The 14,371-nt window shown below is 38.4% G+C and overlaps 2 protein-coding genes across 2 annotated transcripts; both read right to left on the bottom strand.

Moving 5' to 3' along the window:
• Positions 1-6,698: 6,698 nt before the first annotated feature.
• Positions 6,699-9,387, bottom strand: LOC101301866. Its single transcript, XM_004297979.1, has 2 exons — positions 9,259-9,387; positions 6,699-8,263 (listed from the first exon to the last, which is right to left on the bottom strand). The coding sequence occupies exons 1-2, from the start codon at positions 9,385-9,387 to the stop codon at positions 8,045-8,047; spliced, it is 348 nt and encodes a 115-aa protein (XP_004298027.1). The 3' UTR covers positions 6,699-8,044.
• Positions 9,388-11,414: 2,027 nt separating this feature from the next.
• LOC101301580 (vacuolar amino acid transporter 1-like) lies at positions 11,415-13,263 on the bottom strand. The gene is made up of 3 exons (XM_004297978.1): positions 13,008-13,263; positions 12,292-12,899; positions 11,415-11,948 (listed from the first exon to the last, which is right to left on the bottom strand). Exons 1-3 carry the CDS (start codon positions 13,261-13,263, stop codon positions 11,415-11,417), a joined length of 1,398 nt encoding a protein of 465 aa, XP_004298026.1.
• Positions 13,264-14,371: the final 1,108 nt, after the last annotated feature.

Raw genomic sequence — 14,371 nt, 5'->3', positions numbered from 1 at the left:
TTAGATAAATAGTAACATTATTAGAGATGAGTCGTTTTCAGATATGATGCAAGTAGGGGGAATAATGAAGATGTTTTTTCTCTAGCTAAGACGTGCAAAGTAATTAGGATGCCTATTCTGATTCAACCAATCAAGTAGCACGTACTACTCAACACTTGGACTAAATGAAAATGGTTGAATGATCAACGTCCTGATGGTTTAGAGTTTAGGGTTTACTGGTGGTCAGGATCAACGTCCTGCAAAGACAAGATACAGTACGTGCATGCTTTAATTTTGGCTTGGATCAAAAGAGATCAGAGGCTTGAGGCTTTTGAAGCTTCATTCTAGCTTCAAGACAAATGACCTTTATATTGTAATATATATACAAATGCATATACATTGTCACTTGATGAGCTTCATAGAAATTGCACTTGAAGATTGAAAGAGTTGCACAAGGTAAGGAGTCACTTTAGATTAATTAGGGATCTTATTAGTATACATGATTGAGCTAGGGATTGTAGTCTCTCCTTGTACGAGTTTTTAACCATATTTTTTAGAATGGCTCTGCGACTTTCCAATTAACAATTTTGATGTTGTCTTTACTTTTACTAATTAATTTCATATGCAAAGTAAGTTTTTGACGAAATGGCTCAATAAATCTTGGATCCTCGAAAAACAACATTTCCAATGAATATGCCTTTGTCAAAAGCCATACGTACGGCAGAGGCTATATATGACTCGCTGTGGTGATCGATATCGATGCTCTTCGGTCCTTACTGAGTTGATCAACAGCCATTAAATTTAGATTCACAACAGTGGAGAATTAGTTGAAATTGTTCCAACTAATATCATTGTTCTCCACCACCTGATTTCAATCCATTAACAGTTGAGTACGTAGGAGGAGTGAGGCAATATAACTGCGCAGGTGACATGAGTACGTACCTTAAGTCCTAAACCCTAATTTACGTTCTAGAGTTATGTGTGCTACATGCATGACCTATATATAATGTTTCAAAGATTGTGATGGTTAATTAAAGATGTGTGTTTCTGCCAAGGTAGTTTGCTAGGTTTCATCATTTGGAGTACCTTGTCGACTAGAGGTTGTACTTATATATTTCTGCCCAGCAATCTCAGGTTGATTTCATGCTCATCTTATCAAGCTTGTGTATTTGTCTTGCCAACTGAGACACCACGCCTACACCTTTCACGTGTTCCTAACCAGGACAGTAGAACTGTAGAACGAAACCTTATAAATTACACACACAGGTGGTGATTCTGTTGTCCTTAATTTACTCGGCTGCTGCTTTATAATCTACCTATAGTAGAAACACTTCAAGAAATTTTATCCTACATGAGGTGAACTTGCAGGAAGGAAGCAAGTGCTGTGACAAAGTTTTGGACTTTTGGTTACCCTTTTACGTACAAGGCATGCAGTTTGGTGTTAATCATAGCTAGAACTGGTCACATTTTGGTCATGGTTAATTAACCTGAGTACAATGCAGACTCAGGGGCTTTTACCCTTGTTTGGGACCCTGAGCGGCATAAATTGAAAGTTAGGCGACAAGGGGCAGTTCACAGCTAGCTGGTCTAGTGGAGCTCATGTACAACTTTAGCACTGTTTCAAATGATCGAGGATGAAGACTACTCCACTTAAACTAGCGTAAATTATGATCGAAGTGATATGGTATCAGAATCGGTGATAACATAATTGGGAAAATTAGCTATTGGACTTGGACTTGACATCAGAAGATATTGCACAAGCAGATAACTATATTGGCTATACCAATACTACCGTGCGAAACAGTGCTAAACAAGTAGCAGGAAAAAGGTTACATTAATCTGATCATACAATATGTCCAAGAATAAAAAAGCATTTTGTCTCTGAAAATTTTATTCTTTTAACTACCGCATATACATATACAACTATATATGGAGTTCAACCTCCAAAATATTACATGAAGAAAGAAAAGAAACAAGGAAGAAAAGAGCACAAATTCATAGACTCAACTCATCCCAGAATGGAAACGTATAACTAACTGTATGTGTCTGGTACTTCAACTTTGTCTCAGCTAATCAGTGAGCTCTGCTCAGATTGAAAGAGTTGCACAGGGTAAGGAGTCACTTTAGACTAGTCACTTTAGAACGTACATTTATTCTCTTTTTCATGATTTGTGTATGTAATTGCAACGATACTGCTCTGAAACAAAGATTGTTAACAGAAACAGAAGCAACTTGCAGTAGCAATCTCAGTAGTTCTCTCGCACAATTATTCTTCATGAATAATTTTGGTTATAGCAAACCTGGCAAATGGGCGGGTTGGGCGGTTAACGGGTTCAACGGGTTCAACCCGCTACAACCCGTTAAGCTAACGGGTTATAACGTGTTCAACCCGTTGGGTTCGCGGGTTACCCGTTTTTATTTATTTTATTTTTTATATATATCTTCTTTTAATCAAATACCTTTTTCTTCTTTTTTTTTTCTTTTTTCTTCCGACGACAGAAAACATCTCCCGACCCCGACCCGTAATGGACAACATCTCCCAACGACGAAAGCTCACCTCTCGCCAACGACGATCATAGTGCTGCTCCTTCACCATCCCACCTTCCAGCCCCGACTCCCTCGCAAACCCCTAAGCTCTCCTCTAAACCCGCCTCCGTCCCCAGCTCCCTCGGTAGCGCCAAATCCGGCCTCATCTTAGTCGGCCGGATCGCCCCCCGGATCCTCTCCTCAGGTTGGGTCTCCCTTATCGACTCCAGCCCGATCTAGCTACTCGGCCCTGCCTGTTGCCTCCGTCGCCGATTTTGTCCCTACTGACACTAGATTCGAGAGCTTCCGGGTTGCCCCGACCCAGGTTTGACCCAAGAGTGTAAGCTCAACTTCGAGGTTCTGAGCTCGAATTCGGAGCTCTTTGCCGGGTTGATCAGTGAGTATAGGAGGAGTAATACTGGGTTGTCGTCTTCAGGTTTGAAAATGTGTCGAATTGAGGTGCCATATTTTCTAAATTTTTTTTTTTCTTAGCAGGTTTAGATGGGTTCCATCATGCACCCCGTTTCCGCCCGTTAACTAGCGGGTTGTTAATGGGTTGGGAGCCCATTAACACGTTTTGTTAACGGACGGTTAGCGGGCGGTTAACGGGTAATGGGCTGAACTGACAGGTACTTATAGCTCATTAGCTTACAAGCTACGACTTACACAAAATCCGCATACAGCACCCTGAATTTTTTTTTTGTTTTTTTTTGGGGTCATAGATCATTTAGCACTTCGTCTCTTTTATACCTTTCACTGCCACTGTTGTCCGGACCAAGACGAGCCACAATGGGATGATTGGGATCAAGAAAGTCACAGTCACATTTGTTCTCAAAGGGATTATCATGATTATTAGAGAAATAGATAAACTCAGTTATATTAACGAGATAGGCTTGATATAATTGATTGTAACTATTTCTCTAATGATCGTGAACATGTGATAATCCCTTTGAGGACAAATGAGATTATATTTTAGGGTGAGACCGTTGAACTCACCAACTCACCAACGAATGGGATAATCTATTTCTCCAAAGCCTCTTGTTACATTCTTTATCTTAGGTTATTAGTCCCATATTTAATATTTGTGCTTTTGATATCCAACATTACTGACCCGATTAGGTGATTACTTAACAAGCTGCTAGTCACCATTCTTATACATCAAACACACAAAAACCCAATCACAATTCACCAAAAGCGAAAACAAAAACTTGACAGCAATTAAACTAAACAAGAAATGACCAATCAGCCAAGAAAAACACATACCACATGCTGCCTCGGTACTTCAAGGTGTAGGGCCTTCTCTCCAGGGCACAATCAAAGTGGCTATGCCACGAAAATTCTTCCATTCACAGAGTAAAAACTGACATCCACAAGTTTGGGTTAATTTTCTTAATTTGACTAACGATGTTGTTGCTGTTAACGTTAAGTGTGACCGAGAGAGAATCAGACGTCATGAATTTGAAGGAGTGAAACTGATTTCCTTCAAATTCATAACAAGAATCAGATACCTACTCTAAGCTATTCCGAACACATTTCATAGATAGATAGACAGGGACATATCCAGGATCCGGATATGGGGTAGGCTAATTTATTGACGTTCTTCTTTGTTGGGAACCCAAAATTTTTTCTTGTTTGTCTCCATAATCCAACATGTTTTTTAAGTATAGTTGCTAAATTTTTTAGATTGAAAACAACATAAGAAGGAAAAAAAAGAAAAAAGAAATAAGCAATACACAGTCTAAATTTAGTAAAAGAAGCAAAGAAGAAAAGGAAAAATATCAAAAATGATCTAAATTTAGTAAAAGAAGCAAGAAAGAGAAAGAAAAATTTTAAAAATGGAAAAATGTAGGAAACCTACACTATTGCTGCTCGAACAAGGTACCTAAATACGTGGGGACTAAATGACTTTACCAACTGGACTGCGTAGAACTTCATGATGCAAGCTACAATTTATATCAGTGTTTTGTAGAATTTTTGGTTGGGCTACAGCCCAAGGAGCCCTGGGACTAGATACGTCCCTGTAGACAGGGATCAGCCTAGTAATCAAACCCTAACAAACTAGAAGCATTTCTGAATTGAATTTGGAAATCTTATAATGCAAATTCACAACAAAAATTAGAGTATGAGAGAGAGATGACAACTACCTATATCTGCAACTGGATGTCGTGTAGGCCTCTTTGAGGGAATGGCCCAAAAACATGATCATAACTGAACCTGAAAATTCCAATGAAATGAACCTGAATATTCCAATGATCGAGTATGTATATACCTATTCAAAATTCCAGCAACTGAGCAACTAGCCACATAACATACACAGTTACAGACCCGAAATTCCAACAAACTAGCAATACAATATAACACACAGTAACACATTTCACAAATAACAAGGATCAGCCTATTATTAATCAAACCCTAACAAACTAGAAGCATTTCCAAATTGAATTTGGAAATCTTATGATGCAAAATACAACTCAAATGAGAGAGAGAGAGAGAGAGAGAGAGAGAGAGATGACAACTACCTATATCTTGCACCATTGTTTCAATTGTAATGCTCATATTCATATAGATTTCAGACAAGAAAAATCGCAAATTCATGAATGACTTAATACCGAACGCAGCTTCAAACTTGTCACAACAGTATAATCCTTGGGACAGGGCAACATATCCCGAAATACAGGCATCAAGGGCACCATGGTCAGACTGGTTTAATCCTTGGGGATTTTGTGACTGAACCAGACCACTTGTTTATTCATTGACCAGTCACATAGAAATTACCATTTGCAGTCTCCAAGATTTTCCCCACATAAATTTTGGTATTCCAGATCTCAGTAATTTTCAGCATCTTGGATAGTTTCAACGTTGCCTTGCCGAAGAGCCTCCACCACACCAAATGGTACTTTTCTTAACCGTAAAAGATATTTCATGGGCAGTCTATCAAATTTCAACACACATCAGAGGTTGAGTCTTTGATCTCAGTGGGGTTGTTTTTCCTTCATCTTCTTGTATACTGCTTGAGGGGAATCATACAGAAATGGAGATCAAAACTTAAAAAATTCCTTCATGGAAATCCAGTAAATCCCAGTGCTGGAAGAATATGCGGTTAATTGAGCTCCCAAGGCAAGCATTGCATGTGTTCTGATATTCCAGAAACTGATTCTTCTGACCGCACAGTTCTAATCAGTTCATTAGCATACTCTGGCTCATTAGCAAAGATGGATACAAGTTCTACTAGCGCATCACTACATTGAACACGCATAATAAATGCCAGAGGGCATGTCATGTTGTACAACCTGCAGAATCTTGGTGAACAGAAAGCATGAACACATCTGATTCTTGTGAGGAGTGAAAAGGGAATCTCGATCAGGAGGTACCCTGTAGTCCACTCCTCTGTATACTGTTTCATCTGCTTTAAATCATCCTTTCGCAAATACAGATCCGGCATGTTTATAACCCCCAAACCGGAAGTACTATTTCACATTGCTACTGCTCTCCTCTTTTTTTTATCATGTCTCTCGAAGCTCAGTATATTACTTCCAAATTTCCAATAATTCCAATGGCATGATCATTGGCTAAAGTAAAATTATGTGTATATATTACTCTCCTCTACCTTTCTTGCATGAATTTCCTACGAGTCCAAACTTAATATGCAGCCACCAATATCTAAACACCATAGCTTTGTAGTTTGCACAGAAACTACTATACACACAACCCATGCACAGCCACAATACAGTTTCATATATATGCCAAATCCTAGCACAGCTTTTCTCAATGGCCTTTTCCTTTTAAAAATATTAGCATTGATCAATTAGCAGTACGCCAAGAAATAGTAACAACAAAGATCCCCAAGCACAGCCACCCACTCATATATGCTAACAAAGTCTGGACCTTTTATGGATAGTGCACAATTCAACTAAAGAGCAAATTTTCAATGTGCTGGAAACACTTGAGTGGTACATAGAACATACCCCATTATGTATACTTGGTCCCGAACTCAACCATGTTGTAACTTGACCTAATGAACACAACCAAGGGTAACATGAGACTTCAGTTCACCGAGATGCACCCAAGCATCCTCTGTCATCAGCAAAAGAGCATGACATTCCTTCAGTCATCAGCACAAGATAGCATCTTGCAACACGCAGCTCAATCTGGATTCGAATTGTGCTCCCAGCACTGAACCTTTTTTTCTCTTTTTTCTCTTTTTGTGATTTAACTCGGGCCTTCAGGAAAACACAGAGCTCCAAACCATAAGCAACTACTAAACCGTGAAATTGAGTACTAACACTGATAATTCCTTCTGAGGCACAATAGAGAGAACGCAAGAAATTGTACCTGCATTGGCCTTATTTCACTACTAGTCATCTCCATGCATATACCAACAGAATTACTTAACTCCTCATTTCCAACATATCAATTCAGCAAGACATTTTTGAAATATAATCGTTGTGGACATTTCATCAAACAAGTGGCGTTCATCATGGACACAATCATTGTCCACATACAATTGTCCACGTCAAAACCCATGAACTGCATTGATTTATATCCTGCCTTATCCATCTCACATTATTCAAACAAACATGGGGTTTAATCACAATAAAGAAAATATACTTGTCATGTGAAACTCCAGCAGCCAACATGTAGAAGTATATAGGTAACCCCATCTTATCCCAACATGAGCCAATGAATCTTGCCACCTTTGTTTGAATCACCCCACCAAAGCTTAGAGATTTCTGACTCAAGCTCATTACACACCCCATTAACAAATTTATAGACTGCCGTTGGATATGCAGGAATGGCTGTAATGACCGACTTAATAATTATCTCCCTACCAGCAGAATTTAGGTGCACATTCTTCCATCCGTGAATCATATTAGTCACCCTATCTTTAACAAAGGGCAGTGCTTGCTTTTTCTTATTTTCCCCATATTGTAGGTAACCTCAAATATTTTCCAGGGTTGTCTGAAAGGGGAAAATAGAGTAGAGCTGAAACAGATAACAAATCCAAAGTGAAAAGATGTCTTTCATTGTTCCATCTTGGGGGTTTTATATGGTCTTTCATCATCTGAAAAGGAACCCTTTTGACAATTGTATCTCCATAATGAAGGCCTTCAGTGATGTCTAGCTGAGACACATTCACAAGGAGAGAGATGTACGTTGTAGCAGACAACAACAAAAGAATAAGTAAAGAGGGAACACCAATCTTGAAAACTGGTACTTCAACCCCTAGAAAAGAGGGAGCACTAATCTTCAAAACTAGTACTTCAACCCCAGGAAATGAGCGACAAGGCAACAAATCGCAATTCCAGAATGGTTTGATACCAAATGAAGCTTCAAACTTGCAGAATGGCGACATTTTGTGGTGTTAGTTCCATCTTTCAATTCTTGGGACAAGGCAAAATATCTGGGCATCAATAGTATACAACAGATAAACCATAAAATTTATCACATGGTAAACCATTCATGTGAGACAATGAAGGCAACATATTAATCAGAAGCAACAGAATCATCAAGGAAAACAAGCTCATTTGGTAACCCCATCTTATCCCAACTGAGCCAGTGAATCATAAAGACTGCCATAAGGATATGCAGGAATAGCTGTAATTACCGGCTTAATAAGGATCTCCCTACCAGCAGGAGTTAGGTGCACATTCTTCCATCCCTGAATCGTATTAGTCACCCTTTCTTTAACACAGGCAGTGCTTGCTTTTTGTGATTTTCCCCACAGTGGGTAACCCCAAATATTTTCCAGGGTCGTCTGCTGAAAACAGATAACAAATCCAAAGTTAAAAAGATAATCTTTCATTGTTCCATCTTGGGGTTTTATATGGTCTTTCTTCATCTGAAAGGGAACCCTTTTGACAATTGTATCTCCATAATGAAGGCCTTCAGTGACGTCTAGCTGAGGCACATTCACAAGGAGGACATGTACGTTGTAGCAGACAACAATAAAAGAACAAGTAAAGAGGGAACACCAATCTTGAAAACTGGTACTTCAACCCCTACAAAAGAGGGAGCACCAATCTTTAAAAATGGTACTTCAACCCCAGTACAAGAGGGAGCACCATAATTTTGAATATAATCTCATGCTCAGATTCATATACATTCAAGCAAAGGCAACAAATCGCAAATTCCTGAATGGTATAATACCAAATAAAGCTTCAAACTTGCAGATTGGCAACAGTTTCATTCTTGGGACAAGGCAACATATCTGGAAATAGGCCGGCATCAAGGCCACCATGGTTTGCAGAACAAGAAATAAATGGCAACAATCTAATTCTTGGGACAAGGCAACATACTAATCCAAGGCAACAATATTCTCTCTCTGTGGCAACAGAATCATGTTAATCAAATGGTAACCCATTTATGTGAAATAAATGAAACAACCGAGGCAGCAAGAAGGAAACAATATTCTCCGAGGCAACAAAATCATGAACATTAATCAAGGCAACAAAATCAATCAATAATCCAAGGCAACATATTAATCCAAGGCAACATACTAACCCATCAATTATCGAATCAAGGCAAAAAAAAGAGAGAGAGCCCTATCAATTGAGGCAACATATTAATCCGAGGCAAACAAGCGAGGCAACAAGCTCTCTCTCTCTCTCTCTTTTCAAGGCTTCGAGGCAACATAATCGATTAATCCAAGGCAACCCAAGGCACCACCAATTAGAGAATCAAGCCAAACGAAAGAAAACAGATAGAATTTGTTTCAAGCAAACACAAAGAGAGAGCGAGAGAGCTAATCCTTACACGAGACTGAGCGACGAGAGACGATAATCGATCCGAGAAACGGGGCACTTTACCGGAAATGGAATTGGGTGATTTGGGTCTCTCGTCTCTCTCCCTTCTCTCTCTCTCTCTACCTGTCTTTCTCTGCATAACGGACAGAAATCCCAAAAGATAAAGATTTGGGGTTTGAAATTTGAATTAAAGAAAAGGCGTTTAAAGTCGGTAGAAGTAGAACCCCTCTTTCCTGTCTATTTCTTTTTCTTTTTTTCTTTCCCTTTATCAAATATTTGTTTTTTTTTTCTATTGTTTTAATTACAAAATTAAGTTTTTCTAAATAGAAGATAAAGAAAATACCAAGCACATGTTTTGGCTTGGACACCTTTAGTTTCAAAACTATCGTATTTGTAAATTGTTTTTGTACGTGAATATTTTGCACATGTTTTTGTACATAACTATCGACATGTTTTTGACTTTGACACCGTTAGTTTGTTATGCGAAAAGGGAAGAAAAAATGTGTTTTATAAATACAAATAAAAAGGAAAAAGGAAAAGCGACTTGATAAAAGCAACGCTTTTCAGAGAAGCTGTTCTATAATTTTGTCTTGGTTAAGGTTAGATTTATTTCTCTAGTGTTATGTCGATTATATTTTATTACAGCGTAAAACTATTTATGTGGTTCATGATACATGTTAATGTTTACAATTTAATTGTTTTGTTGTTCACATTTGTTAATGAAGTTCTACGATTTATTTGCTTTTGTGTATTTGGCATGTTCGAGGTTTTGATATATTCATCGATTGGGTCATTTTAAATAGGAATTGGTCTGATTTATTGGTTTTTAAAACTGGCCGGGTTAAAGATGGCCTAAACTCGCAGGAAGGAAGCAAGTGCTGTGACAAAATTTTGGTTATCCTTTTACCAGGAATGAAGTTTGGTGTTAATCATAGCTAGAACTGGTCACATTTGGTCACTTTGGTCATGGTTAACCCGAGTCCAATGCAGACTCAGGGGCTTGTACCCTTGTTTGGGACCCTAAGCGGCATAAATTGAAAGTTAGGCGACAAGGGGCGGTTCACTGGTCAAGTGGAGCTCAGGTACAACTTTAGCTAGCATTGTTTCAAAGGATCGAGAATGAAGACTACTTCGCTTGAACTTGCGTAGATGATGATCAAAGTGATTGTTGGGGAACAATCATATATATGATTTTTAAATAAAATAGAAATCTCAATAAAGAGTGTGAGAAACAAAACAAAGTACGACTACGATTAAAAGTAACGATTCAATCCTAATTTATAAGTATAACATTATATGAATCTTATAAAAGTAGTACAACGAAAGAAAGAACTGATTTGATATTCCGATTGAGGCATGCATAAATGCACTAAAGACATATTTCGCTCTTACCTTTGTGTTTGTAGTTCGATGGGCGTCCGCCTTGTAGAATACAACAATCGATGATCCAAAATAGAAACACCGCAATTTTGGACTCTAGCGAACCATAAATTGTATCTTGTACTCTCTTGACACGAACAAGACTTCTAGAAGAATGAAGAATTGAAGATTCTTGATCTTATATTTAAGGAGATATGAGTATGGGTTTATATAGAAACCCCAAGTGAACCAACATGTCCGTTCACTTATCTCCTTAAAGAGACACACTTATTCCTAAAGACACCTATTAAAAAAGACACATTTTCAAATAGAAAGGTCATGAGTAATTTTATTTTCATTCATATTGGATATTATTACATAATTTTCAACAGTGATATAGTATTAGAATCGGTGATAGCATACTGGGACAACTATTGGACTTGACATCAGAAGATGTTGCACAAAAGCAGATAATACTGAAATGGATATACCAAGACTACATACCGATGCCAAACGTTGCTAACCGAGTAGCAGGCATTCGGATGATAATTTGAGCAAGGAAAAGGTTACATTAATCTGATCATACAAAATATCCCAGTAGAAAAAGCATTTTGTCTCTGAAATCTTTTTTTTTTTTAACAACCGCATATACATATACAACTATAGATGGAGTTCAACCTCCATAATATTACATGAAGAAAGAAAAGAAAGAAAAGAAAAGAGCACAATTCATAAAGTCAACTCATCCCAGAATGGAAAGGTGTAACTAACTGTATGCGTCTGGTACTTCAACTTTGTCTCAGCTAATCAGTGAGCTCTGCTCAGATTTTGCATGAGCAACTTTGAAGAGGAAATGGTTCCAAACAATCCAAGAACAAATCCAAATGCAATCAGGGTGAAGTTTAGGACCAGAAGAGGCCTTGATATCTGAGACCAACAAATCTTGAGGTAGAAGGCACAAGGGAAAATGACACAAATTGCAATGCTCACAAGGGATCCAGTGAGACTAAGAACATACTCAAAATATGGGACTGACAGAGCTAGTGCCAGAATCACAAGAAGTAGAAAGGATCCAACAGTACCTCTCACAATCAACTTTGTTCTTGAACTCATGTAATCTGGGAGATTATGTTCCACCTGGATTGCCATTGGTGCAAATTCCAGAGCATATTTGGTCATTGGTGTGAGCACTGTGGCCCAAAGTGCGATCTTTGTAACAATAAGATGGGGAGGCATGCTTAGAGTGATTTGGGGATTTACATGGGGACCATACAACTTGGCACCCATGAAGGCTAGAGTGCTGTAAAGCAAAGTGACTAAGCTGAAGCTTATTATAGATACCTGCAGGAAAATTTGAAACATATATGAGTCAGAAGTTACAGGAAAAATGAAGCAAAATCTACTTGAGTATTATATTCTAGAATTAGTGATGGCGAATTTATTCTTATTCAAGCATGTTACGTACGTTGTTACGAGGGAGAATATACAAAGCTTCAAGATCGACTAGCTAGAATGTTATGTTACTATTTATTAGGACTATAATACATAAATTAGTTAGGTTTTAAGAGAAAAGAACCAAGGAGCAAGAACCCAGTATATATAAGATTGTAGCATATTTTAACTGACCAAAAAAGAAAATAAGAAGATTAACTAGTTGTTGACATGTGAGAGGTAAATCAAGTACCTTGGTGAACTTAGAAGGATCTTTCATGGCCTTGTACAAATTAGGAAAGACAATATGTCCTGCATAGCTAAAGATATAAAGGCCAGATATTGCAGGAATGTTTTGAATCTGAAGGACTGGTATAATATGATTAGCTTTCACCCCTCCAAAAATCCCTGTGCATGCCACTGATGCAAAAATGGCAAGTGACATGAGAACACCACCAAAGGAAAGGAATGATATGGAAGAGAGATCTCTCAACCACAGACTCGGCAGAGCAACGAGAACCGCCGCCAACGTCAGGAGCTGAGATCTCGATAACTTGGCCCATGGAATCTGAACTTGGGTGCCCGAGAAAACCCTGTTTATGTTGTCATGCAATGAAATGGTGTAGGACACAAGAGCCATGAAGATCTCCAAGTAGATGAAGGTTGCTGCTAGGAGTTTTCCTTTGGTTCCAAAAGCATTCTGTCCAATATCAGTGTAGCTTCTTGACTTGGGATGTTTGTCTAGGCATTTCCCTAGTAGATGAGAACAATACGCACATATAACACCAAGTCCTATCATCAAGAATGCAGAAACCCACCCTCCAGATTCTAGGGCATATGGAGTTGATAACTGCCCCAAACCTGTAGCGCACGCCATAGAAAATTAGCAAATACGTACATGAAATGATAACTATCTTGCAGACCATAAAGCCATAGGCTTCATTGTAGCTAGAAGACATTGTTACGTACCTATGAGCATCCCAGTCATGTTGATCACAGCATGAGTAACAGAATTATTGGCCTCTCCGTGGTGCTGCTCATCATCGCTAACATCTGAGTCGACTTTCTTGCAGCTCTCAAAACTTTCCTCGCATTTGCATACTTTGTTTTCCTCCAAGCAAACACTGCAGCTCAGCTCTTTCAGAGCCAAGTTCCTGCCGTGCACCGACTCACTAGCAACTTGGTTTTGGTGAGGAAGACACTTGGATCGAAACCACTTGAACATATTGTTCTTACAATAGTTCTAGAGCCAGATAGAGCGCAAGCTAAAATGAGGAAAGCAAGATAGATACTTGGTGAGCCTTAATCTCGGATACGAGAAGCTAAAGGGTGCGGATATATTTATAACCCAACAAAAGTGAAGGATTCTGGGAGATGAATGTTCAGATAGTATTGCAAATGGAGAAAAGGAGAGGGGGAAAATATTTATTATATATGCAAAATGAAATTTGGACACGTTATATATACTAGCTACCATATACTTGTAGGAATCAATGACTAGTAGAGTGTAATGAATCAATTAAAGATGTATCATCTCACCTAGGTAGAGATACCCAACTGAACAATATATGGGAGAGAGATTTTATGGTATCAACCTGGTTCATACCTATGGGGAATTTGCATGGGATGGTTGGCAATTGGAACCAAGTTGCTTAATTTCCTAGCTTCCATATCTAAGCAATCCAATAATATCGGACACATGATAAATAACTAACGTTGATCACATGGATTTTGTGTTGATCGATCAAATATAAATAATAAACACGATTTCTAACCATAACATGGAAACAGATTAGTCGAGAAATCACTTGACAAAATTAGAAATTGTTATATTGCAGTAGATCGATCGAACTCGTAATTTTGAGTTGATGGCAATATTGGTAAGTTGGAGAGCGATGAGCTAGTATAAACAGTGCCAAATTACTATGGTAAACGTGTATAAGCTAGCTTTTGCCCCTTAAGTTAGCTTGAAGGCTGAAAAAGATGTGCCCGGTAGGCTCCAAAACTGATGGAATTTTGTGCTGATGTATAGCCATCATTAAGCATGCATGTTTACAAGAGGTTAGGCTTAATGCCACTAGAAATGCTTGTATGGCTGCTACAAAATTGGAAAAGAGAAAAGGAATCGCATACACGAATCATGCATATGTTACCCTCATTCCACTACATTGCCTTGTATATATTCTTTTGGTATCTCTCCTAGATCGGATTCCCTAAGGTGGCCGGTAATGTTTGTAGGAATGCATGATACCAAAGCAAAATGAATGACAAGAAATCAATCGTGACACGACCTCAATATTATACCACAATATATTTGTTTTCGATCGTATGAA

Source organism: Fragaria vesca, linkage group LG4 (assembly GCF_000184155.1).
Source record: "Fragaria vesca subsp. vesca linkage group LG4, FraVesHawaii_1.0, whole genome shotgun sequence".
Lineage (NCBI taxonomy): Eukaryota > Viridiplantae > Streptophyta > Magnoliopsida > Rosales > Rosaceae > Fragaria > Fragaria vesca.
This window is presented reverse-complemented; position numbering and strand designations above follow the sequence as displayed.

Bases quoted from the DNA above. Each gene is read 5' to 3' on its own strand.
- LOC101301580 (XM_004297978.1), bottom strand. From the start codon at position 13,263: ATGTTCAAGTGGTTTCGATCCAAGTGTCTTCCTCACCAAAACCAAGTT. The intron at 12,900-13,007 runs GTACGTAACAAT...CGTGCGCTACAG, and splicing joins CATGACTGGGATGCTCATAG to GTTTGGGGCAGTTATCAACT. The intron at 11,949-12,291 runs GTACTTGATTTA...ATTTTCCTGCAG, and splicing joins ATCCTTCTAAGTTCACCAAG to GTATCTATAATAAGCTTCAG.
- LOC101301866 (XM_004297979.1), bottom strand. From the start codon at position 9,387: ATGCAGAGAAAGACAGGTAGAGAGAGAGAGAGAAGGGAGAGAGACGAG. The intron at 8,264-9,258 runs GTAAGGATTAGC...ATCTGTTTTCAG, and splicing joins CTCTCGTCGCTCAGTCTCGT to CAGACGACCCTGGAAAATAT.